The sequence below is a fragment of the Oryzias latipes genome, chromosome 23 (assembly GCF_053564925.1).
Source record: "Oryzias latipes strain Hd-rR chromosome 23, Olatipes_Hd-rR_3.1".
In the NCBI taxonomy this organism is placed as follows: Eukaryota; Metazoa; Chordata; class Actinopteri; order Beloniformes; family Adrianichthyidae; genus Oryzias; species Oryzias latipes.
In genome coordinates, this window is record NC_136259.1 from 24,226,115 (window position 1) to 24,253,578 (window position 27,464).

At 46.8% G+C, this 27,464-nt stretch overlaps 1 protein-coding gene across 24 annotated transcripts in view; it reads right to left on the bottom strand.

Moving 5' to 3' along the window:
• Positions 1 to 27,464, bottom strand: part of celf2 (cugbp, Elav-like family member 2) — a 274,640-nt gene that overhangs the window by 198,726 nt on the left and 48,450 nt on the right. For 9 of the 24 annotated variants that reach the window (XM_078942003.1, XM_023952432.2, XM_078941988.1 and 6 more), the window contains exon 1: positions 24,237 to 24,603. The exons of 1 other annotated variant lie outside the window; for it this stretch is intronic. In XM_078942003.1, coding sequence (XP_078798129.1) covers positions 24,237 to 24,289 — 53 coding nt within the window. In that variant the 5' untranslated portion in view covers positions 24,290 to 24,603. Of the gene's footprint in view, positions 1 to 24,236; positions 24,612 to 27,464 lie in introns of those variants that run through there. 14 more of the 24 variants (XM_078941994.1, XM_023952431.2, XM_078941991.1 and 11 more) reach the window with 6 other exon arrangements.

Genomic DNA, 27,464 nt, shown 5'->3' on the forward strand with positions numbered 1-27,464 from the left:
AACCTGCAAACTAAAAACGAGATGTTTGAACACCAAAGTAACATAGCATGGGGTTTAGGGTGCAATTGCTTTTCTCTGATAGTTACAGGCAGGTTCTAAATGTACTTTCTTAAAATAAATCATTTATTTATTCACATGCATGAAAACCAACTAGAAATGACAAAGATGGAGAGAAAACGTTCCTCTGACGCTCTGGTGGTTATGCTTTGGGCTTCATGGACTTTAGACGTCCAGCAGATGATAGCAGGTTTCCAGTGTGGATAAAAGATGGCGCCTCGTATCTGTTCAGATGGAGACGGGAGGAAGGAGCCGTTGCCTTAAAGTAGGACAGTATATGTTTCATAAGAGGATTGCTGGGCAAACTGAGGTTGCAGGGAAATAGACCGATCCTTTACGGTGTGGAGAAAGCTGAACCAAAAGGCAAAGCTGCAAAGTTACCAGCCGACCTACTTTCCCGTCCTGACCTGTGCTCATTTGGTTCCACTCAAAGACAGGGATGGGGGGCGGAAGTCGGTACTCGCCAAGTCCGATGGAAGGGAAGCCGAGTACAGGAGAGCCAGCTAAGGTGGTTTAGATGCTTGGCACCATGAGAGACTTTGAAAAGTCCAAATGGAGGGGACAGGTTAGAAAAGGACCTCGAACTCGCCGGAGAGTCAAGAAAAAATGGTTCCTGGGGATCTGTGCTCAGACTCCGCTGACCTCAGATAAGCAGAGGAAAATGGATCCTGTTCAAATATTTGCATGAAGCCAATCCACATTTCAAAATTGTTCTTCTGAGCCCATTTTTTATGTAAATCTAATTTAAATTCTTAACTTCCCATTTGGACGTTCAGCAAATGTCTCCTTGATGGAATTTGCTCACATGTTCTGCTCTCTGGAGGTATTTGTTCCCCCTCAAGGGCAGCAGCAGAATATCACTGGCACAGACGGAGAACAAGGATCCGCCCCGCTGCGGCCTGCGACTTTGGATTAGGGCCTGTCAGGGAACCGGGGTCGCCACGGATACAGCCCAGATTCTGCAGCTCTGCAGCAGCGTGTCGCTGTGGAAACGGGAAGTGTTGACTGCTGAGCGATGAAGGTCTTGATTCTTCCCCCCGCTGAACACGTCCCAGAAAGGCAAGAACAGGAATGGAGCGAAGAGAGGAAACACACAGGCGTATGTATCAATGTGTGAGCGGCCGCTCTTCCCTCAAAGCCTCTTTTTTCTCCTCTGCCTCTGCTGTCACCGCTTAACGATTAGCATCACAGCTCTGACCCCGGCCAATGAGGATGAGGGAGGGATTTGCATAATTAGCCCCACTCGGTGGACAAGTCCCACTCCAAGCCTTCTGAAGAGCGTCTCTAGTGGGCTTGCTCAATTTTGCATGTAGGAGATAGTGTGCAGTTAGATAAGGACGGCTGAGAGGAAGGCAGGATCCGGTTATATGGGATAATTTATGGAATATTTTTCCAGGTTAATCTTCCCGCAGCTGCTTTTGTTCCAACGTTGACCTCAAAACAATCTCCTTTCCCCCCGAGTGTAGATATTTGGCTTTAAATGTGTGTCACCGAAATATGAAATCTTTGCAGATTTTCTTTGAAGAAGTTGGATGATTGCCAACCAACCAGGGAAATTCATTTAAAAAAAACACATTCCAGTGTTTGCATGTTGTTTCTGCTTCTCCAGCATTTTGGAGACGGGACTGGAACTGGAAATCCTCCGTAAAGCTTGTGTTGCGTTGCAGAGACGCATGTCAGACGCAGACGGAGATGTAAACATTGAGATTCACTCATAAAGGTTCTATTACTTTGTGTCAAAGCACGTCTTGCTTTGACGGACCGCAGACAGACTTCAGAGTGTGGTTTGTTTGTTTGTTCATCCCATGGACACTTACAGATCAGGCTCACACGCCCAGCTTGCAGAATTCCCATGCAGTCGGTAAGCGGCCAGCGTGCGCACCTCACTAATGACTAGTGCGGCATAAGGACACCGCACAACAACATTACACGCACATTATCGGTGCGGGCCACCTACATCAGCCTCGCATGATCTTCATGATACACTAACCACGATCACCACAATCGTACATTAGATGCTTAAGAACCCAGACCCATTTTTGCTTAAAAATAAAACGGTGTATTTGACCACAGAATCCATTTCTGATATGTGTCTGTCACTCTGATGTCACCATAGTTTCCATTGGTGGCTGTGCAGGCCTGAAGGGAACTGAAGACACACCTGTGCTCCCCCCCTTAAGATGCAGCCGCTCCTTTCTACGACCCCCCCCCCCCGGCAAACTGAGCCAGCCTGAGGCCCAGATTTCATGACCACATTCAGTTGTGTGGTCTGATCGGCGCTACAGATGCAACCCACTGGTGTGCCAGCCTGATGGCACTGTAGGAGAGCGTCCTCCTTAATGTAGCTAAACTACACCCCATTACTGAAAAACATACAGGACGATCTAACACGCTGGACCAACCTGCCTCTGTCCCTTATGGGCAAGGTAGCCACGGTAAAAATGAAAATCTTACCCAAAGTTAATTATCTCTTTTCAATGATTCCCACACAACCGCCACTAAAATGGTTCAAAACATTAGACTCATCCATATCAAGCTTTTTATGGAACAATAAACCTGCAAGAATTAGTCTAAAAACTTTAAAATCTGCAAAAAGCTGTGGAGGATTAGAATTACCTAATTTCCACAAATACTTTCTTGCAAATAGATTACAATACATCTTAAAATGGTTAAAAAATAATCCAGAAACCAACTCATGGTTAGACTTGGAACAGGCGTTATGTGGAAAGATCAACCTGTCAGATCTTCCATTTATTAGCCAAACAGTTAAAAAACAGGATTGTTTCAAAACTATTAATATAAACGCCACTTTAACAGCCTGGTGGGAATTTCTCAAAATATCAAAATCATCAATTCAACCGTGCAAAATGACACCCATCTGGAACAACCCAGACATCCTCATAAACAAAAAAATTATCCACTTCCCAGCTTGGCAAGCAGGGGGCGTAAAACAACTAGAGCACGTAATTATTGATAGAAGATTCATAACTCCCCAGGAACTTCAAGACAAACATGGAATATATAACTTCTTGGAATATCAGCAACTTAAATCAAGTATTACTAAAAAATTTAAATACAGAGACAACGATTTAAAGCTACCAGATGTAGTTACCACTCTGATCAATTTCTCAATGAATAAAACTCTCTCCAAAATATACAAACTTTTATGTAATTTAGATAATAACATTTCACTTCCGACAACAAAATGGGATGCGGATTTGAGCATCAGCACAGATGAAAGCTTTTGGTCAGAACTTTGTCTAAACACCTTTAAACTGACAAAAAGTCCAAATCTGCAGCTAATCCATTTTAAAACCCTTCACAGAATTTACTACACTGGACAGAGGATGTTCAATATGGGTCTCAGCAACTCAGACATTTGTCAGCACTGTGACAGTAATCTACCCGACAATTACATGCATGCACTGTGGTTCTGCACTCCTGTCCAGGCTCTCTGGCAGCAGGTATGTGCCGATTTATCAGTCTGGCTTAAGGTTTCAATCACAGCTTCACCGTCACTTTGTGTGCTTGGTGACATGAGTGCCATCGATGTAGAAGGAGGATTAGGCTCTATCATTTTCATAACTCTTTGCATTGCTAAAAAAACTATTTTAACAAATTGGAAAAGCAAGAAAAATATAAATATAAGTCAACACAGAAATCTGCTGCTTGATCAGATCAGCTTGGAAAAAATGTCAGCCCAAGGTTCAAGTAACTTTGAAAGAATTCGGTCTCTCTGGTCTCCCGTAGCTGACTCCATGACTTAGGGGATGGGGGGGCCTGGTCGTCGCTGCTCCTTGCCCTTCTGCCGTGGGCTGGGGTGGGGGCCGGGGCCTCCGGTGCCTGGCGGGGGGTGGTGGGGGCTCCGTTGGTCGGGGGGTCGGGTCCGGCGCCGGGGTGGGGCGGGCTGGGGCGCTGCGTGGTCCTCTGGGCTTGGGTGTTCTGGCTTGGCTTGGGGGGGTGGTCCCTTTGCCTGTGCTGGGGGGGGTTGGCGGGGGGCGCTGCTCGGGGGGGGGGGGCCAGCGGCACTGGATGGGCTTCCCATCTACGCCTGGGGCTGGGATCAGCCCTTCCCTGGCTCTGGGGCGGGACGGGACAACCCTCTTGGGGCCCCCGGGCGCTCTGGGTGTCATCCGCTTCGGCTGCGGGGTCTGGGGTGGGGTGGGGTGGGGGGTCTTGTCGGCCCTGTCCTGTGGGGGGGCATTCTGGGGGAGGGGGGGGGGCCACTATTGGTACGGGGCAGGGGGGGTTGACAGGTCGGGGTCTCCGCTGAGGCCATCGGCGGTTTCCCCGGCCGGTTGGCTGCCTCGGTCCCGTCGAGGCCTGACCAGAGCTCTTCTAGGGCCGGCGTTTGGGGGTGGGGGCCTGGGCTTGCTCCGGGGGGGGCCGGCGCTTTCTGGCTCCTCTCCCTCTGTGTGGGGTGGGTGGTGCTGGGCCTGGGGTGTCGGCGCCTCCGGGGGTGGGGCCCCTGGGCTGGGTGGGCCTGGCCCCCTTGCTGGGGGGGGGGGGGGCGGGGGACAGCTGTTTGACCACCGGGGGACAGTCTACCAGCTGTCCCCAACTTACCCCCTTCCTCATATAACCTCATAATAGGGTGAGGGGGTGGGGGGATTAGCCTGCGATGAGCCTTGGGGGGGGGGGTTTACTAGGCAGTGGCCCCCCCTCCTATGGTTGCCGTATGGAGTGGTCCCCCCCTCTTTCGGTTTTATTTGCACCTTAGACATGTAGGGCCCTTGGTAGGGGGGGTGCTTGGACATCACTGCCAGCAAGCAGCAGATGTCCTCCTAGCACCCTACCCGCCAATTTTAACCGCACCTTAGACATTTAGGGCCCCTTGGTGGGGAGGGTGAGGGGACATCACTGTGAGTAATCAGGAGATGTCCCCTTAGTGCCCTACCCGCCAATTTTAACTGCACCCCCCTTAGTACACACACCCCTCCCCCCTCAATATATACATCCCAACATAAACACACACACATGCACACACACACCCTCTTAAACACACATATACGCACACACATTTTGCAAGGAAGGTGGGACCTAGGACCATCTGTCCCCTGCCTCTTCCCTGGTGGGGGGTACGGGCCCCTTTGCAGCGGCGGCCGTGTCCCCGGGGTGCCGGCTTCCTGGGCCCGGCGGTGCTCTCTCCGCGCGGTGGGGGGGTTCACATTACATCTGAGCCGGGGGTGTTGGTGTCCCTGGGGGTTGGGTTCTGGTCCTTGCTCCTGAGCGCTGGGCCCCGCCTAACTTCCAACTGTGGCCGAGCCTGGTCGGGCCATATTTACAACACCCCTTGTGGGCCCTCTTTTTTCCCCGGGGTTCCCCCCTCCTGGGCGGGGGCGGCGGGCCCCTGCCTTGCTCCTCCCTGGACCAACCGTGGGCCGGGCGGATGGCTGCCTGGAGTGCGGGGCGGGTCTCCCTTGGGGGGTCCTGGCTCGTACCTGGGGTTGGGGCGGGGGGATGCCCGGAACTCCTGGGTGGTGGTGGGGTGCTCATCTGGGGCTGTGAGCGTCCCTCTCCGGTGGGGCCCTGCGTTGGGCTCTCCCGGCGCGGCGGGGGGGCTGTTCTCCTGGTTGGGCTGGGGCGGCCCTCTCTTTCCCTCTGTGCCTCCCTGCTCTCTGGCTCTGGGGGGCCTTGCGGCGGTCCTGCTGGCCCTGGCCTGGGTGGCGGTCTTGGTCGCCCGGGCGGCGGTTGTTCCCTGCCGGTTTCCGTGTGGCGTGGGGGGGATTCCGGCTGCCGCTGCTGCTGCGGTGGGGGTCTTGGGGTGGGGATGGCTGGGCGCTCTCCTTCCTTCTTTACACATTCCACCATCCATATTAGAAGAACATGAGCACTCACCTGAGCACGGGTGTTGGCTCACCTTTGCACTGGCGGTTTGCGTGACTGAATGACTGAAATGTTTCACACTAGTTGGTTTTAAGGCATAAGTATGCGTGTGAGCACTATCTGTTTTGTGTACATGTCGACAGATGGACATTTTTGCAACTAGCAGGTGTGTTTGACACTTGGGTGTGTGTGTGGACAGGCTCCGCCCTTTTTGTACTGCATTTGAGCCTTACCATGGTGATTAACAACCAGTAAACTTGTTGCTCTATGCTGCTTCATGGTCTTATCCCCCTTCCCCTCCTACTATCACCCTCCTTCCCCCCCTCTTTCTAACGTCCCTCTCTCTTCTTCCCCTCTTTCCTTTTCCGTCCGGTCCAACACCAAAGATCTTCAAACATGTTTGAAATTAATAAAGTTTGGCCTCAATTACAAAAGGGGTTTATTCAGACATACCTTTGGTTTGTCTGAAGATTAATAACCCCTCTTGTTAAACTAAAATATGTCCAACACAAGAGGCCCTCAGCTCTCATCTGTTTGCCCAGCTGTTGGACAGGACAAGGTAAAAAAAAAAAAAAAAAAAAAAAAAAAAAAAAAAGAATGGGGGTTCAAGTCCAGACTTCAAATGGAACCGAAGATATTCCTGCACGGCACCTTAGGGGTCAGGGGGTTAAACCACCAAAAGGTTCCTGAGTGCGGCTGCAACCCCAGCCTCGGTTTGAGGGGGAGAACAACCATCACCACCCTCAGCTGCGCGCGACAAAAGCAGGACTTCAGAAATCGCAGTAAAGCCTTGATCAAATGCTCGTGCCTGACCTTGAGGCTCTGTCGTCGGCAATTTAGCTTTTTCCATGGAAACAGAAACAACACGCAAACACATTCCTTCTGTATGACAGCACGCTTCAGGAGGAAAGTCAGAGCCCTGTGACGCCGTGATGAAGTCCAAAATGGAGTCTCATGACACACGAGGATGGCGTCTGCCCATTCGCGTCTCCTTTGGCTCTGAGAGGGCGCAGCTTTTACAAGAGTAAAAACAGCGAGTCTACAACCTAATTCGAAGAAGGAACTTTTTTTTGGAAAGTTCTGAGATTCTGCAAGAAGCCAGAAGCATCCAGGCTGGCTGTGCGGTGCAGGGCTCAGCCGCCGCTGACCCACGATAACGCCAACCCTTCATGCTTCCTCGCCTCGTCTTCGAGCTCAGAGGACCCAAAACGTTTCGCATTTACACCCAGAAAAAACACTGTTTCTGCTCTCCTGACCCGAACATGTGAGCCTGGGCAGACGTGAACATCGGAGCTTCAACACCTGCCACTGCTAGCTCAACTCGTTCATAACATCGCAGAAAACAAAAGAGGCCGGACAGCTGGAGCTTCTGAGATTTCTGCACCCACCAGAGCCCCATCAGGTGAAGCAGCTTCAGAATTATACGCGATTTTAGGAGCGATGCTGCTTTAAAACTCGACCTTTGATTCGTATCAAAGAAGCTCTTGAAGTCCCGTAAGTCCCCTTGTTCCCACAGTTACTTTTAATTACAGCACAGCAAGTCTTTATCGGGGGGGGATGGGAGCTGCAACAAAAAAAGTTGACTCTGATGCATCAATTCCAGCCGCCTAAATCAGCCTAAACCAGAAAACTCAGGGAAAAACAGCAGATAAGAAGAGTTTAATAAAAAAAACGGATGTGAAAAAATGCTCCATATTCTCCGTCTGCACATGTTCATACGTTTTTTAAACAAATCCAACAAATACTTGAGCTAAATGCTTCACGTCACACACAACCTGCCAACGGGATTATGGGTAAAACCGGGAAGTGAGCCTGTCAGGTGTGCAGGTGAACTCAGGGAAAGGTGGGATGCTAAACTCCCCACCTCCACCAGAAACCAGAGGAAGAGCGGCTGTTACGGAGGGGGGGGGGGGGGGGGGTCCTTTTCATTTCCACCTCCACCCACATCAGCACCCACCTTGACATTTTTAACACATGAGGGGCTGTTTATCAACGACAGGGCTTTTACTTTGACGTTCATTTTAAAAGTGTTCACCTAGGCCCCGCCCACATCCTTGTTAACGCCCGTCGAGCAGGGAGACCGCCATCCTGCCGAGCTCGTTTTTTTTTGCCTCTGTCAAAGTTCGTTATTCGAAACTTCAGACGTCAAATCAGGATCTCCACAGAGGTCAGAGGTCAAACCCTCCTGATGCACTGTAACCTCCAAACAGTCCATCCCTCGAAACAAAACTCCGAATGCCTCTGGCTCATGGTGAAAGGATCATGAGGGATGTTTCCGGTCGCACCTGTACAGCAGTGGCGCCACCAGGGGGTGGCCAGGGGTGGCCATGGCCACCCCTCTCCGACACCTGGCCACCCCAGTGGCCACCCCAGTAGCCACTATAAGCTGTGGTAGCATCAGTTGTGCGTTTCATCCCAAATGCACAGCCAGCAAGCGGCAAGTCGCTCTGATCACCTAAACCGGCCCACACCCCCTCCCCTCCCTGCTGCCTTTGAGTGCGCAGACATCTACAGAGGAGCCGCTGGACGCAGAATGAATAAGACGCGTGGTTCACTTCCGCGTTCGAACCCTCAGATCCTCCGGGCCGGTCAGACAAAAGAACCAGTCTCAGTCACTAAAGATGAACTTTCTTTATTACTTTTTCCTTAAGTCCAAAACGGCGACTGACCGCGCGTGTATGCGCTCCACACCCTCACACGCGCTATCCCCCCTCTCTTCCTGCATCGCGCGAGCACCGGTTTCAGCACGCACACACACGCGTGCGCGCGAGAGCGCACGCACGCACACACAATCACACATCCCAAAATGCTACGTTTCTTTTCCTGTTAAATATTTTCCGTGGGTCTTTAACAATCTGTTTACTGTACTTTAGATCTGTATAGATAGAGAGAGAGAGAGAGAGAGAGAGAGAGAGAGAGAGAGAGAGAGAGAGAGAGAGAGAGAGAGAGAGAGAGAGAGAGAGAGAGAGAGAGAGAGAGAGAGAGAGAGAGAGAGAGAGAGAGAGAGAGAGAGAGAGAGAGAGAGAGAGATAGATAGATAGATAGATAGATAGATAGATAGATAGATAGATAGATAGATAGATAGATAGATAGATAGATAGATAGATAGATAGATAGATAGATAGATAGATAGATAGATAGATAGATAGATAGATAGATAGATAGATAGATAGATGACTTTATTAATCCCACAATGGGGAAATTTCATTTATCTATGGCAGCAACACGACATTCAGAAATAATCGGTATAATATAACATCAATAAAGGACATCACAAATGACATTTATATTAAATAATTAAAAATATCACTGAAAATTATTATGAAAAATTATTATCAAAAATTAGATTCTTATTAAATAAAGAAATAAATATTAAATTTTAAATAAATACAGCTGCAAAGGTGTAAAAAACATGCGGTCTGCAAAACATGTAAACCCAGTGTGCAAATACTTCGTGCAAATACGCCACATCATCAGCGGCGGTGGATGTGTCATTACTTCTTATTAATAAGTAAAAAAAGGATGTCCCTGTCACAAGCCACTCATTTTCATGGCACTATTTAAGCACTGGTTGTTGTGTTACCGCAACATTTTGATGTGTTTTTGTTTCCACAGAGTTACCTATAGTCATTAGTTGATGCTTGTGTCTGTCCATTTTCAGAGAATGAAGAGAAATTCAACATATATTCTTATTTTAAGAATAAAAGTGCAGCAGAAGGAGTGAAAGAGATGGTAGGGGAGCAACAGAGGAGTAGTGAGGAGGAGGAAGATGAGACAGAGCAGCATGAATGACAGAAGAAAATAAGGAAGACAAAGATGAGACGGCATCAGACGAGGGACAGTCAGCATCATTGGTCAGAGAAGCAAGGCAGAACTCAGCATAAGCAGGGGCTCCACCTGTTCCTGGACCAACTGGTGAAGTTAGAATTATGTTACCCTATTAATAAAAATGTTTCATGATTATAAGTCTGAATAGAAATGTCTACAGATATAATTAATAATTAGAATGATATTTTTATTATTATTTCAGAACAACAGATTTCATTTTTTGTTCTTTATAGATATCTCTCAGTCAAGAGCCGAACACCCTAAGCAGACACACCAAAGCATTAAATATAAACAAAAAATATATATATATATATATATCAGTAGTAGTATCTACTAATGGTATCTACTAGTATCTATTAGTTATTATACTAGTAGTATCTACTATAAGTTCATGTTCTACAAAATATCAGTAGGCATTTATCTTTCTGTTGGTTTTCTAAAGGTTGTTTTACTACGTTTGGTAGAATGAATTTTAAAAATATAGCTCATGGTTTTTGTGTGCCACCCCAAGATTTAATGTGGCCCCCCACTGGCCACCCCCATGAAAAATTTCTGGAGGCGCCACTGCTGTACAGGTGAGTGTGTCCAGTTTTGGGGAGAATCTGTTCAAGCTCAGGAGGTTCACTTGAGAACGAAAACTTAAAAAAGGTAACGTGCAGATTTGAGGCAGCAGCACATTTCACTATTCACAGGAAAATATTTTAAAACTAGTAAAGAAAAGAGGTCAAATTAATAAAGAACATCAATATATGGAATACATTGAATTAAAAAGGCATATTTGTTCCACAAGAAGTTATTATTGAGGTCAACTAAAAGTATTTCAGATGTACTTTTGAAAAATGTTGGATATTCTCAGCATTTGACATTACCAGAATATTTATTCTGCTGCTGTAATCCACCTAAAGAATTCAGAGTTCAAATATGATCAGAATTTATGATTTTTTTCTGTCTTAAAGCCTCAAAAGTTCAACTCTTCTGCAGCGTTAAACCACGACTGTTTGAACTTTTCTGGAAAGGGTTTTGAATTCAAACAGCAAATCATTTAAGTTGCTAGTGGTGCAGCATGGCCCGCAGGCGCTACCCGCCCCCGCAGGCGCTACCCGCCCCCGCAGGCGCTACCCGCCCCCGCAGGCGCTACCCGCCCCCGCAGGCGCTACCCGCCCCCGCAGGCGCTACCCGCCCCCGCAGGCGCTACCCGCCCCCGCCGCCCCCTCCTAAAGCCTTGTTTTACCTGCCCTCACCGGCTCGGCAGCTGCTACCCCCACCCCACTCTCCCCATAAGGTTCTGCCATCCCATGACAAATGTTTTCTCAAAATGGCGGATTTTCTTTTGGTTTTATCTCCATAACAACCATTCCATTTTCTCCTCGTCTGGGTGGGACAAACAGATCTATATCGTTTTTAGAAGAATTGGTCAAGGTAAACAGAGGTTTTCGTTAACCACGCCCACATTCCCAATATGTTCACATTCTGTGTTATGTGATTTTCTTCTGCTTGAGCCAAGCATTCATGAATAAATGTTCACAATATTCTGGTTTAAATTTGTGGGACCAACAGGGGAATGCCGCTTTTCTGATAATTCCAAACTTCAATTTTCTTCTAAGTTGCTACCAAATGACGATGGAGTAGTAAGGAGGCGATAAATCAAAATCAATAGGATTAGATTACATTTTGAACTGGGACTAAAGGTGTTTTTATTAGTTTTTTAAAGATGGCGGCTTCTTCCTGAGATCATCGGTGGTTGTAGACGTAACCTTGTGGCGTGTGTGAGAAATTTCATGAAGATCGCTCCAATAAAAGTTTTCTTTTTCCATATTGCAGGAAATTGTGAAAACGCCAAATTTCAAGCTTTGTCATAAAATGGCCGCAAAGCCGCGAGTCCTCTGGCCATCCCATAATAATCCCATAACTTTAGACATTTTCCACCACCAAAAGATTTTGGTTCATTTTTTCTATGGTTTCTCCCGCTGTGATGTCATCATTTTTTGGGTGGGGGTCGTTCGCCGTGTCAAATAAATCCGTTTTGTAGTATGTGGCGGGGGTGACACTTTTGCTGAGAGGTGCAGTGAGAACGAAGAATTGCTAAAACCATCAGGTCCTTCAGTGACAGAAGAAAGTCTGAAGCATCAAAGCTCCACTGTGAGTCCAAAACAAAGGACGTCCCAACGAAACAACCAATCAAAGGCCGCGTTGGAGCCGTGTGCTCCACGTCCGTAGCTCTCCTAGCGACGGCGCAATGGGAGCCACCGGCGCCGGCTTGAGAGAAGACCGTGGATGAAACGCTGCAGCGGAGCGTGAGCGGTGACGAGCTGGAGGGTGAGGTCTCGACTGTTTCCGCCGGAGCTTTTCGTGAGCCAATCAACCTCATCTCATCCATCAAGTTCGGATCCAGCAGGAAGAGGGCCTGCGTGGAAAAGCACATCCCAGGCCGCGCCAAACCAAAGAACGGCGCCGGCGCTGCCAAAGGAAAGCGGCCCAACACGGTGAAATGAACGGTTGGCTTCTAACGCTCGGCCTCTCCACCCCGGAGACCTTTCATCTCCCACTGAGCTCCTGAACGCCTCATTTGCATTCATCTGCATTTTTCCCATGAGGCATCACGTGTCGTCTCTTCATGGAAAACTGGGATCACCCTTAACTGTAATGGCCCCATCTTTCACTGCCTCACTCTTCCTCATTTTGCTCCCTCTTCTGATCACACAGCAATATGAGGGGGGGGGGGGATTCTGATCCCGGGACAAAAGGACCGGCTGTAGTGAACCATCTGGGGCCAACGAGCGCCTCTGGCCTGAGAGAACACAATAACACCACAGAAAAAATGAGCTGAGCGCACAATGACCGCCACTGAACCACACTAATTAGATTAATATGTGATCAACTATTCAATTAGGCCCATTCAGCGGCGGAGCTCGGGAGGTATGGATACATGCAAATGAGATGAGTGAGTAGCAAATGGAAGTGTAAATTAGGACTGGGATTCTTTTTTTTCCCCCCTTCAAGCGTTTATGCGCATTTATGTATTTATTTTTTGTTATTTCGAGCCAAACCAGTCTGCTCATGTAAACTGAGCGGAATGGAGAGTCCCTAAAAATAATCTGCTTACTATCTTTTTGTGCTAACATTTCTCAGCTTATTGTTTCCAGGGATTACTCGTGTCTGAAAGCAAAGCCTGCAGCTCCATGCGTGCTGGAGGTAAACGTGAAGATGTCATCGGTTACCAGTGGAGGTCTGCACAGATGAAAACACATCAAGACTCACGGGATGCGTCCAAAAAACAAACAAACCAATGAACGCATGAAGCATCCATTTTCAGGGTTTTGTAGTTAAATGATCCAAACCAACAGTGGTGTTTATGTAATGTTTACTGCTGGAGTTAGGGATCAACCAGGAAGTTGATAGAAACATTTGTTTAGAGTGATAAAAAACTTTTTTCCTTTCTAAATCTTTGTGTTTTTACCTGTTAACTTAATTCAGATCTTCTCTAAGGATATATGTGACGGCGATTAAATACATTAAATTGATACGTTGGTATAATGACATAAACATTCAAACATAATAGATGAAATAGTAAGAATCGTAGTTAAATCTCAATCCATCTTCATTTGTTAATCAAATCGGATTGACGCAGAGGTAAAAATCCACAGCCCCACCGGTTGCTTTTCAAAGAGGAGGAGTTTCTGCCCTCTTTATGACCGGTAACCAGTATTTCTTACCCTAAAGTCCATAAGCCGACTTGGTCGACTCTCATCCAACGGTAGCCCAGCCCTCCGTTTACACCTCCACACCGTGAAAATCAAAATAACTCGTGTTTTTGGCAAAGGTTTCTTCAACTTTCCCCCAAAGTTTTCAGCGCTCACCTTGTTGCCGCCGCTTCATTTTTCGGCCCGCGTCCCCGATCAAGCGACCGTGTCTGCTCATGAATTTAGAAGGAGACCTCCAGCATTTAAATGCGCATTTAATTGCACTGGTTCTGGAAGCGTCGTTAAGTAAGAGCTGAGAAATACATTTCTTAATGCGACTTAGTGATGCCCGGCAAATCAAAGACCATCAGGCGAATTAATGAGGGTGAGAGCATTAGGAGCAGAGACGGAGGAGCCTCCAGAAACAAACACACATCAGTCAGCGGAGACGCCACAAAGTTCTCCATCGACAAGCATGCCACAAACCGGCAAACGCTTTTCCCTCTGCTGGGGTTTAAAGGCGGACGCGTCTCCTCTCTGTTCTTGCTGAAAGAAAATTCTAGAGCAGAGGAGAGGAACGCTCAAGAGGAGGGAGGCCATGAAAATAAAAAATAGAAGAAATATGTAACCGAGCTGGTTATCAAAGGATGTGCTTTGAAGGACAGCACTCTTTCAGGGCGATGAAGGCCGAGCTTTCTCTGTTCTTAACTCAGAAACACGCTGTAAGCACACATGCAGACTGTGGGAAACGCTTTCAAAGTAAAAACGACAACCACGCCCACCGCGTCCGGATCCAACACTAGGTGGAGCAGCTTTCCGCTGTAAAAAAACTACAGAAATGTGTGACATTTGATGCTAAACGGATGTCAATAAGAGAAAAGTGCAACTGCGAGCACATGGGGAGTCATCCAGAGTCGGATTTAGAACTGGACTGTGATCCCTCCCCTTTGGCGATCCAAACAGGAAGTGGCTGCAAGAATCCGATAGACTTCTATAGAGAAATGAACAGCTGTTACTCATTCATTCTATTATTGATTAGAAGAATCATTCTGGATCTGATACCTTTTTTTTCCACAACATTTTTCTGTAGTTCAAGGTATTCAAGTCATAAACGGACCAATCAGACTCCTCAATAAAAGTAGGTGGAGCCTGTTGGCCTCAAAGCAAGACAAAGAATTAAGCAAAATAATTAAATAAGAAACAAACTTCATATCGAATTGAAAAGAATTACTACGAGACCAAACGTATGATATTTCCTGAACGTGCATGATGGCCCTTAAATGTTAGCTGCTTCTTTATGCCTCCAATAAGTCCAAATCATCTTCCATCGATGACAACTTTCAAACTTTGCTTGACTCTGTTCAACCTGCTGACTGCATCTGAGAGAAAATGTGTCACTTTAAAGACTAAAATGTTTAAATCAAAGATTTGGAACAGAAAACCAACATCCAGTGATTCACATAATCAGAAATCCCCCCCCAAAAAAAGAGCTGAGAAATTCTAAATATCGCCAACAGTTTATCCCACAATCATGGGACCCTCTGTGTGTGGTTGCCATGGCGACATTGCCCAGTGGGCTGGGCCAGTGTCTCTGAGGTAAAGTTGTTCTATCGTAGCACGACGGCTTAATCTTCAGGCCTTAAAACGGTTCGTAGAAAGCAGAATTATCAGTGATTGTAATATCATCCTTTCATAAAAGGACGGAAGTGACCGACTGGTTGGAGACGCTGACGCACGCGGCGCGTGCCGGGGCTCTTCACTCAGGTGGATTTGGGAGTGTTAGACCGACGGCGAGCGCTGCTTTCCCGCCGTGGCCCCGATGACACGCCAGCCAGCGGGGCGTACTCGCGAACGTCCCCGGGGACTCCTGTCCAATTACAGCTCAAAATGAGCCAGAGGAACGCAGAAATTGGGCTGGGTGCGCAAAGGTGATGATGGAAGGAGGGTAAGGGGCTGGAAGATGGAAAACAGGGGGCCAGCAGTGTGAGTAGCACTTGAAATTAATGGTCCAGGGTGGAGTGGGACTCCCACAGCTGAGCATGTGGCCCGCTGATGACATCAACTCCTCCCTCAAGCAGCCATTAGGGGGCGGGGGGCTCTGGAAATCCCAGGACACGTCGAGTTAACTGTGCGTGACACCCAGGATGCTTCCTTCAGCTCAGTCGCATAATTATGGTTGGAAACGCAGGGTCTGATTTAAAAACTGAGAAATGTTCCTGCAAAGACTGAAAGGAAGCTGCAGCGGCGAGGCTTTTCTTTGAAAATGTCATATTTCCATCACTCTTCTCCTGGAGCTATTAAGCATAAATGTGTTCCTCCGTAAAAGAGCTCTTCTGTGAGTATTTGCCATTTAATAGCCGGCCATACGTTCACGCTTCAGTCTGGCTTTAATGTCGTCGTGCGCTGGGGATCCTCAGCGAATGAGGCGAGAGGACCAGAGGCCTCCAAACACCTCGTCCAAATTAGCATCATCTTCCGAAGTGCGGCGTCGAGGGATGAGAGGAAATGTAGTCATTATGTTTCAGAGTTAATGGCCACAAGATGAGACGAGGGAAAGAATAAAACTGTCCTCATAATCACACCCAAAAATGAGTGATTATTACAAAAACATCCACGAGTCTCAGTTGAGATCAGGAAAAAAAAATAAAATATCAAAACCAGCAGCTGAATCGTCTGAATGGAGAAGAGCTCTTGTTCTCTGTGATGCAGAGAAACTGCTGCAGGAATGAAAGGATGAAAGGACAGACAGAGGAAAGTGTTGAAAGTTTAGCCGCGAGTCAGTGCTGCTTTCAAGACCTACACCAACACTTAGGGGTTGCCATGGCAACAGACACCAGTTTTATGTAAAACGCAAGCTGGCAAAATGCACTAAAAAATGTACTTAGAAAAGAAAAAAAGAAGTGGAAAACAATAGAAGACAGAAGAGTACGAAAAGCATCTGTAAGAAAAACAATACAAGTTATCCATCTATCCTTCATCCATCCGTTATTTTCTGCCTGTAGGGGTTTAGAGACCGCTGAGACTTGCACCCCATCCCGGGTCGTAACCATTTTAAATTCACACAGCCATAGATGAAGGTGGAGCAAAGATCGTCTAGTGAATTACTTCAACAAAACATGAGGGTACAAGCTCTGCACTGATGGTAAATCTAACGCTACATCCTTCACTCGTCTGTAAACATCCAACACCCAGTAACTACTACCTAACCCTATGGGACCTCCCCCCTTCTTCCAGCTGGAAACCATGACCTTAGCCTTGGCGATGCTGAATTTCATCCTGGTAGCTTAACACACCACTGCAAACTGTTCCAAGGAGAGATAAAGGTTGTGGCTGTGAGAAGTCAAAACGACGATGTCATCTGCAAGCAGCAGAACACTTCCGTGCTGACCACTAATTTTCATTTCATCTGGTGTTAAGTCTTCATAGACTCTAAAATGACCCTCAAGGCCCAGGTTTAAATCCCGGACAAGCCCCCACGTCATGCTGTGCCCCAGTCTGGGGGATTGTAAAAGGTCGCAACAAAGAAAAACTAATTTTGAAAAAAAAAAAAAAAAAAAAAAACTTTTACAAAGACTGCAGGAAAAAAGTAAGACAGGATTTATTTACAAAAAAAAATCAACAATTTACAAATACAACCAGGCAGCATCCAAATCATCGTCCAATTAGGCCAATTAAAGAAAAATCTGCAAACAGAAATTACAGAAGACAAAAGATAATAAAAAAGAGAAGACTTCTGACACTGTAATAAAGTAAAAATAAAGACAAGATTATGGCCTCGGCCTTAACAGGGTTGTATCTGTCTGGAGATGAAATAAGTAAATTCAGGTTTGAATGTCCAAGTCCCAACTTGTTTGTCTTCATATTGGTTTTACCTCAACATTATGAGGGGGAAACATCTCTGACTGAAGGATAAGTCTCGCTTTAACACATATTTCTTCGATTTTGTTTCCAAAACACAGTTCTTTACTGACCCCGAAAACCTTTACGTTCTACAATTGTTCATTTTTAAAGCCACCCGAGTTGAATCTACCAAGGCCGAGCAGAAAATGTTCTGACCCTCTGCTGTAAGAACGACTGTGAGATGTAAGACTATCAGAACAAAAAGACGAAGCGATCTAATCACAGCAGCTGATGAGACGCGTTTCAGCATCTTGTCAGTTGTTTGTTGTCATTTTAAGTCAATGAACCGTCTCTTTAGGGAGTTTAAAGTAAACAGCGAGTCATCCTAAAAATAAGTCAGTCAGAAAACAGATCCAACACTAATCTGCGGGATATGTCAAGCATTAATGTCACGTTTGCTTCCTTCTTTAGGGCAGAAATGATTGTTAACTGGGAAAGTTTTGAATAAAATGTTCGAACTATCAAACGCTGAAAAACAATATGAAGCTTGAGGGGATTGTTGAAAAGAAAAGAGTCTCCAGTGGATGTGAGTTGGGTTAACCCTGAAATGAACATGTTTGAATCAAACAGAACTGGTTTGATTTAGTCGAAATCCAGCCAGAAGCTCTGGAAAAACAAGCTTTGGATCAATGTGGGGGAGTCAGCAGTGGCGTCCGGATGAAGTCGTAGACGGGAAAGTGGCGTTCCACATGTACGTTTTATTTTTCCAGCATATTTCAGAAAGTTGTAAAATTACACACACACACAAAAAAAAACATTTTACTAAAATAAATTTGTATATTTATCATTTAAGAAAGTCAAAATTTTACAAGGAAAAAGTTGTTGAAAATAAAAAATGAGTAATTTCATGGAAATACATTTTATAAAAGTTTCAGCGAGGTGTGATGCCCAAACCATTTCTCTGAATCATCTGCAACATAAATAACACAAAAAATGTTGCATTGTCTTTGTTAAAACATTGTAAAAGCTACATATAACAATTTATATTTAACAGAAGTAACATTTTCCTTGTAAAATCACAACTATTTCCAGCAGAAACGTACGTATAAATTTCGTAATTTGACGACTTTCTCCTCATAGATTTGTTCATTTTGTTGTGGCCCTAAGTATAGAATAACTCATCTGCTTATTATTTAAAATAAAAATAAAAAAACCTAAATTAATTGAAGTCAAATGTCAGCAAAATTTGGGTGTACTGGCAACGTGTGTGTGTGAAATTGTATAAAAGTATCTTTCCCCATATTGTGTGAAAATCGCCAAATTTCACACTTTCTTACAAACTGGCCGCCAAGCTGTAGGTCCTGAGGCCATCCCATAATAATTTCATAACGATATCCCTCACATGTGTGCTTTGGTTTATGGATTTTAAGATTTTCAGCCCCGTAAGAGATTTTGATCCTTTCATTTTTTGGCGGTCTGTGATGTCATCATTTTTTGGTGGGTGTCAAAAATTCACTTTTTGAGTTTGAAATTTGCGCTCAAAGAGAGAAAACTTGTGAAAAGCACCTGAACGTGGCCACAGAAAGTGGCCACAGATCGCTAACGGTTGGGGATCACTAGATGAGGATGTTTTGAAAGGTTAAATAAATAATTTACTCCAGAAATGAAATGCATGCAGAGCAATCGAGGACTGGAACGGTCTGGAAAAGTTTCACCGTGACGTTCGGCGTCAGCGGGGAAGATGGGGCTTTCCTCACCCCCCTCACCCCACTCTTTGCACATGACAGCCCGCAGTCTGGAGCGAATCAGCTCAGGTTATTACATCATCCAGCATTCCCGCCATGAGGACTCCACCCTGCAGCACTGTTCCACTTTCAGTGCTGCGTGAGTGACGTGTATTAAACACACAACGCTGCACGCCACACTCGTGGAAATCCAATTTCTTATTCATGCTACGGTTTGTTTTCTTTCAGCTGCCTGAATCATACCTGAGGACATTTTCTGGGGTTTGTTCTGGTTCACCCCCCCCGTCACTCCTCCAACGTCATGTCTATTTAGGCTTAAGTGACAGCCACTTTTTGGAACAAAACACGAGAACAAAGCGGCGGTCGGCGCCCATCACGACTGCCTGACTGTTTAACAATATACTCCAGTGGATTTGGCAGCTGGCGTTCTTTCATGAACCGTTTCTGACGCCAGTCAATCGGCTGTACTTCCTGCTCCTTCAAGAAAACAAGCCTCCCTCTCTTCGTCCACTCGTTTTTCTTTGCCCCTTCTCTTTTGTTTGCATCACTCCGCGTCACCATCTTCATGGCTGCACTTCCACAATCCGAGCAGGGGAAGAAAAGGAACGCCACCGTCATTCATTTTACCTGGGCGCCGCGGCGAAGGCAGATCTTTTCCGGCGTGAAGCTGCTGACGGTCCGGTTTATTCAGACGCGCCATCAGCAAGTTTTAAAGATGACAAACCCGCCTCACAAAGGCCACGTTTGCCAGCGTGCAACCGGAAAAATCCACTTCACGGTGAGATATTTGAGAAGGACACATCTTTACCAATAATAAATGCTTATCCGAGACATTTAACTTTTTTTCTTCTTAAATGTCTAAGAGAAAGATAAAAAATGCCTCTAAGTTCAGAGTTTCCCAAAATTAACATGAAATACTAAATCTAAAAGAGTTTCTAATGTAAATTTATAAAACAATAGGCTAACATCAAACAGACTAGAATTGCTGCTCTAAAAAAGTGATGCTCCATAGCAACCATTCGATTTTTTTCACATCTGAAGACAATAAGAAAGTGTTCCAAATGTCATGTTTCTACGATAAAGCTAATTTTCGCATTTTGCTTAGCAACCACTGTTATTGGCGTTTAGTGCAGCTTAGATAAAAGTCAGTAAAATTACGTTTTCAGCTTTTATTGGTAAGTTTTTCATATTTGCTAAAACACAAGTTTTAGGAAAAGCTGGTGCCTTTTCAGGAATATTATCCATAATTTCCTGCGGCTTCAAAACAGAATTTTATTTAAGGATATATTACCACGGCAACACCATAATGGTGATATGTCACTTTCTTTTAGCTAATTAAATGTTGGACAATTATGTTAAAACTTTATAAACGGAAAAGACAAAATTAAAAAAAAATCCTAAATCTCTTCCTCGGATTTAAAAAAAAAGAAGCAAAGTAAAGTTTCTCTGATAAAACTGACTTTAAAAAACGTTTACTTACAGTCCCACAATAGTAAGCTCTGTGCCACTTTAGTATTGGCTACATGCAAATGCTATCCGCTACATGCTAATGCTAACATGGTACGTGAAAAAAAAGCACCTTGGAGGGTGATTTAAGAAATTCTTCAACAAGAATTTAACTCCAAATATATCAATAAATTCAGACACCACTACGTTTTCTCGTGACTAAATTACTTAGCATTAGCCTAAAGCTAGCTTACCGAAGCCCGGTGTTGTTGGTAGCAAACATTGATTAGCATAACTCATCAGTACATTCTAGCTAACAGTGCCCTCTGCTGGCCAGATGCTGCATCACAAGAGCTCTCATGAGAAAATTACCCTTTCAGGAGGAAAAGTCTAATCAAAAGTGTGTCGCATTAACGAGTAAAACATGGAATAATAAAGTAACGATTCCTTTGATGTCTTATTCTCCGGGGTCTGGGTGCTTAAAGAAATGTGGAATTGTGGGAGAGGAGAGACCCGCTTCGCGTTTATCAGTTCGGTTTGACGCCGTCACAGATGAATGCCTCTTCTGGATTTTCAGGATTTAAATGGTGGAAAAGACGTTTTCAAAGCGCGGCCAGCTCTGTTGATGTGAAAATAAATCATTAAGTGGAAATAATATGAAGAGGACACAAGGGTGCCGTCTTTCTCCGTTTCCCAGCATCCCTCAGTCATAAAAAAACACACACTGATTATTTCCTTTATTTTCACCGGGCGGAGCGCCAACGTTTTCCTTTTCCTCTGCTGACTCTTACCTCTCATCTCGGCTCCCCCTCCACCCCTCCAACTCATTTTGGGTTGCAAAAAAAAAAAAAAAAAACGAGCTGTGCCCCCACCCCTCCCTCCCCCGACTTCCTCTCGTCTCCACCCGAGCATCTTCAACAGAGAAGATGCTCTAGTGAGGCTGGAGAAGAGGAGGCTTAATAAAAGGCAAAAATGAAGGGATGCCTAAAGTGAAAGAGAGAATCTCCACTTCCTCTGCTGTCTCTAAAGGCGCCGGCATGTTGGCATGTGTGTGTATGTGTGTGTGTGTGTGTGGGATTCAAAGAGTCTCTGTGCGTCGAGTGTCGCTACTGACGATAGGACCAGAACAGAGTACATTTATATATGGGCGTGCACGTGTATGTGTGTGTGTGTGAGTATGCATGTGTGCAAAAATGTGTGTTTGTGGGAACATTTGAGCGTGCGCGCACGTGAGTGTTTTTCATGTTGGGGATTGCATGTGTGTGTGTGTTTGTAAATAAAATACATTGACTTTGAGGAAATAACAAAAAAGGAATAAAGACAAAAACAAGTTTGTCATTTTTTAAAGTGTAATTCCTTGGTGTCGTATTTCCCTGATTCCCAACAATCCATTAAATCCTAGACTCCAATCCGTCCGACGGAAAAAAAACCAAAGAACATTTTTATGTAACTAGAAATCAATTCAGGCCTGAAGGGGTTAAAAAGGTGCATTCCATTGGACCAGAACGCTTCATTTCATTCATGGTTTCACAGATTACAGTGCTGCGCTGGGGGTGGAGTCCAACCCATAACCCCGCCCCTTCTGTCTCCAGGCTGTGCCTCCTTTATAAAGCGAGCTCCAGCTCACAGATGTGCTCAAAGGTGGAGCTGCCTCCAACCTGCTGATCTCCGCAGAACGCAGGAGGAAGAGGAGGAGGCGGCGGCGCTGTGTGGCTCTAGTGTGTGTGTGTGCGTGTGTGCGAGAACACAAAAACATTTCCAGGTCGACAACGATGCTGCGTCACTGACTCAAAGCAGAACTTTTCAGCGAAAACAGAAAACGTTTTAGATGCCGGTGGTTTTTTCCCGCTCCGTTGAGGACTTTTGAAAACGTGAAAGTGAGCTGCAGGTTTCTGGATAGGGTTTGCATCATCGGGTCTGTGAGGAGCTGTCAGTCAGATTGATGGTTAAACCCCCCCCCCCCCCATGTTTTATGACACCCCCCCCCCCCCGGCTGCATAATCAAGTTTTTCTGAGTTAGAAGGAACTTGTCACTCCCTTCTGCTGAATGCTGCATTGGCAGAAGTATAAGCAGCTTCAATGAGGGGGGGTACACGATAAGAATAAGAAAATTCCATCTTAAGCTACATCAAAGCAAAATTCGTAAATAAAATCCAGAGAAGCGGAAACGTCGCTGAACTTTTCTCACACACGTCTGTTTTTAAAAACGTGACAGACTCCCGATCAGACGAGGTTCCAGCCGAGCGTTCTGGTGACGAGGCGGTGCAAAAAGGGCGACGTCCGGACCGGATCGAATTGTTCGAAAGCTGTGGGGTCAAAGGTCAGGCTGCAGGTTTTCATCCCGGCTGAGGATTTCGGAGCGCGCAGGATGGAGCGCAGAAGTGTTTTCTGCAGGTGGACAAACCGAGCGGCACGTCCGTCAGAGTGTGGACCGCCTGATACCCCCCCCACCAAAAATTAAATATGGATTTTCCTAAATCCCAGATGCAGAGAAGTTTCCGCGAAGAAGTCGGAAGCTATGAGAGATCAGGCATTGGATTCTTCAATTATTGAGAAGTTTTCCAAGCTTTCGGCAGAGATGCATCGCCCATAGAGAGGCTCTGTAAGCCCCCCCCCCCGCCGCTGCCTCCAGACAGACAGAAGTGAGGTTAAACGCGGCGAACAGTCAGACGGAGGACGACGCCCTCTGGCTCCTCGATGACCTTTTCACCCGAGGAGCAAACGGAGCTGCAGGTCAGCAGGTCGCTTACTAACAAGTTATCCTGACGCTCCAACCTGCAGAGGACTCTGTGCGTGTGTGTGTGTGTGTGGGGGGGGGGGGGGGGGTACAGCATCTCTGCATGTTAGGAAATGACATCATCTCCCCCCCCCCTTTGGTCCTGTTAAAATATGCCCGCTCCACATTCTTCCACTCATTTTCTATTTCGGATGAGCAGAGAATGATGGTGGGATGGGGGGGGCACGCAGAGGGAGAGTGTCAAAAGACAGTAGAGGAAGAAGCACTAAGAGAATAATTTGAGGGTCTCTGGGGTTTGGTCTCCTTTCTTTTCCTTTTTTTAAATAGAATTTGCGCTGGTCTGTGTGGGAATAATAATTTATTTATCAAAAAGCTGAAATATTCAGGCCTTTTTTTAAATTCCACCCTTTAAATTCATAAGCTCTTCTGCTGAGAGGAAGCTTGATGGCGGGGCTGGGTTGGGGGGGGGGGGGGGGGGGGAGCCCTTCTGCCAGAGTCTAACAGCTGTTTGACACTATGAGATGGAGGGGGGGGGGGCAGTGAGGGCTAACCTCTGACCTCAGAGAAACATGAAATGAGATATGATCCGGTCCTGATAAGCGGAGTAAACGCGCTTCTGCAGCTCTGGAGACAAAAATGTAAGGGGTGTCACAACGCGCACGCGCGTGCACGGCGAGTGCAAATTCCTGGAGGGGCCACATCAGTTTTATTTATTTATTTTTTGGGGTGGGGGGTTGTTCTTACTTGTGGGATGGATTTTAGATGCGATGGGGACGATGATGATGATGAAGCGTTGTAACGGGGTCAGTCAGCCAGTAACACGCACGAGCGCAGAGCGGGTCAGAAAGTGCGGCTCCCGCAGCGGGTTTTTTTTTTCTGCGGACAAACTGTGCGTAATTACGCAACAAGGCAGAAGCGGGCGGCGGCCACAACCTCCCGCGTGCGCGGCGTCCCGCCCTGATTTAAAAAATAAATAATAAAGAATAAAAAAACACCAACACCCCCCCCCCCCCCCCCCCCCCCCCCGCGTTCGCTCCGCTCCCCGCGAGTCTGTGGAGCAGCTGACCGCGCGCTTACCTTAACACGTTCCAGCTTTTCAGGGGGTCCAGGTCTGAAATTATAGAAACCATGGTCGAGCGGCTGGGCAGCGGCGGGACAGGGAGGGGGCGCGGCGGGAAAAGGTCGAAAGAAAAAGCGGCGCAAAAGGCTGTAAAGTCCGTCTGCGGATGACAGCGCGAGCTCGGATGCGACCCGTCCTGTTGTTGAGTGGGTGATGAGCGCTGTCACGGCTCTCCGGCTCTCCCCCCTCTCTCTCTCTCTGTGTTCTCTCTCTCCGGCGCGCGCGCAGTCTCTCCGCCCCCTCCCGCATGAAGCCTGCGCTCAGCAGACGCGTCTCCTCCGGGCGCGCTTGCACGCGCAGCCGCAGCGCGCACGCGGGAGGTCAGATCCCAGCCGCTCTTCCCAGAAAACCAAACATTTCTCCGCTTTGTGTTGATAAAAATGACCATTGAGGATGAAAACGGACTTTATGAGATGATGGTTTTGCACAATAACCGCAGAGTTGGATTGTTCTGCAGCTTTCCAAGCCCCCCCCCAAAAGTCAGCTCATACTTCCTGTCTGACACCACCACATCCTGTAAATAACAGCTTTCTTTCCCTGTTCTTCTCCCCTCCCCATGACATGGCAGCAGATACGTCATCCTGGCAGAGATAGTCCAGGCTGCAGCCAAGTCCCTCCTTTTGTGAGAAGCTCATTGGGGGTTAAAAAAAAGAGAGAAAAGCAGATGATCCCAAAAGGAGAAAAGTATCAGAGCTGTTTCAGACAATTGCCTGGGATGGCGGAGCCTCTGCCACAGCGCGCGCGGGGGGGGGGGGGGGGGGGGTGTTGTTATTTCCAGGGTTTGCAGTATTAATCAGATAAGTCATGTTGGCAAAAAAAGAAAGAAAAAAAGAAAGAGCCGCGGCTCAATTCTTGACCCTTTCTCTGCAGCCGGATAAACATCCAGGTTCCCAAAAGCTGTCTGGTTTTTCTGAAGTGGAATGCGGAGCAACAGCCTCAGCAGCCGCATCACTCCGGCTTTAAATAGCCTGAATTGGACATCTGCTTCACAGAGGAGGAAGAGGGAGAGGATGAAGATAGCTGACAGCATCTCTTTCTCTCGCCCTCTTCTTCATCTCGTCTCTATTTCTGTCGTCCGCCGTCACACGCAGACACACAAACGCAGCCGAGCGTTGGACCGACTGCAGGCCTGAACGCGCCCGTCTCACGGAGGAGCTGGAACCCTCCAGAACCCGGTTCCTGCAGGAGCCATCAGAACCGTTCTAAAGGGGCTGCTGAGGCGTTCTACAAACACACCTGTCCTTAAGCTCGTGACGCCAGTCTGAACGTTTCAACACAAAAAGATGCCAGGTCAAAAGTTTGACTCAAATCATAAACAGTGTCATTAAAAAAAGGTTAACCTGTAGGTTAAGTGATGAAACATTCCGCATTCAAGTTAATCCATTAAAAAACAGACATTACCTTAACGAAAAGGCATCATAAACATGTTGATGGGCTGTCCTTTGTCCCCCCCCCCCGCACACCCTATCCAGGTAATCAGCAGCAAGTGTCTGAAAAGACAGCAGGAGGACGACCCTTCTAATAAATTCTTCTTAAAGTTAGCTCAACACACGTTTGACACTTTCAGCGTAAACATGCAAACGCAGGGATGCAACCATTGCTTCAGTGGTTGAACATCCGATTCCGTTTTAAACCGAGAGTTTTGGCGTCGCTGCAGGAGCCCGAGGACGAGGACCTTAAATGTAGCAGCCCAGGTACGGTGTCAGGAACTAAAATCTTTAATAAGTAAACCTGAACATGGCAGAAGACAGAAGAGAGAAACAGACGAAGAACTGAAGACCAGACTCTCCAACAGGATCATCTGTGGAAGATCAACAACCTCAACCTGGTCATGTGACGGACAGAAGTGAACAGAAACGGCAAGAACCAAGGAAACAAATCTGACAAAACTCCATCCAGGAGCACAATCCTCAGACTCTGACGCCGTCAGTCACAGCTTTGGAGCGTTGGCGACCAGCGTAACCCAAGCAACCAGCGGTCTAAGAGTCTGCTTGATCAATCGCACAATCGCGGTCAGACGAGCTCTTCTGTTCTGTCAAACACAGTCCAGCATGGAGCGGGTAGACCGGTCTGACTCCGCCCACAATCCAGAAGAAAGCGTGAGAAAATTTCATCCAGCTTGTGGCCCCGCCCAGCATGTATTCCACACCACAAAGACAATCTTTTTCCAACAGCATTTCTTCTTCTGCTCCTGATTCAAAACGATTTGAATACAGAAAAACTCAGAAATGCAGTTTTGATCTTCATTTTCTTTCTAAATGTCGTCCATCATCAGACAAATGCCTCAAGAACACCAAAAACCCGTTTTTCCATCAGTGTGGGTCTGTAGGGATCAGGGACAAAGTCTTTATTTCCCGTCATTTTTAAACCGTACAGCAGGTCTGACGTACACAGGTCCTACTCTCAGGGATTTGAACCCTCACATGGTAGCACAAACACCAAACATCCATTAGGACCACAATGGAATTCAACGTTCAGCCGAGTCAGGTGACATTGATCCAGCATGATGGACGCCTCATAGCCCTAAACTTGAGGACAGGAGAGCGGTTCATCCCATCACGCATTGGTACCTCAACAAAGTCGGTTTATCTTCCAGCACCCACTGAACCCAGATTCTCCATCTGTTTAACGGCTGCGGCGCTGCAGATGAGAGGAAACGCCGAAATGAGCCCAGAGGAGGACGCGGATGAAATAAGTATAGGGGGATTATTTCATAAACGACAGAATTTTCTTCTCTCTGTAAGTCATTTGATCCCGCCAAACGTGCCTAAAGCCAAACGCCCACATGCTCATTGTCTGGGAAACGCTCTGTTTATGAGAATCTCTCCCCTCTCCCACAAAGAGCCCGGCGCTCGGCTCCACATCCGCCGCGCTCAAATCAGGGAAAAGGCAAATGAGATTTAAATCAGGGATGCAAAGTGGCGCGCACACGCCCAGGAGAACCGCCCAGCGAGCTTGTTTGTTTCTGTCCCACGCCGCAATCAGCGTGTGAAATTGCAGAGGGCCTTCATGTGGCGTGTTTACCTCCAGGACAGATGACATCGATGCAGAATAAACAGAGGCTCCTTTTCCCATCTGGACCTTTTATATCGCTAACACCATCTAAACCAATCTCCATTGACACCAGGAGGACCGCTGCGCGTCACAGCAAACAGTTTTCCCTCTCCGAGGGGATCAAACCGTTT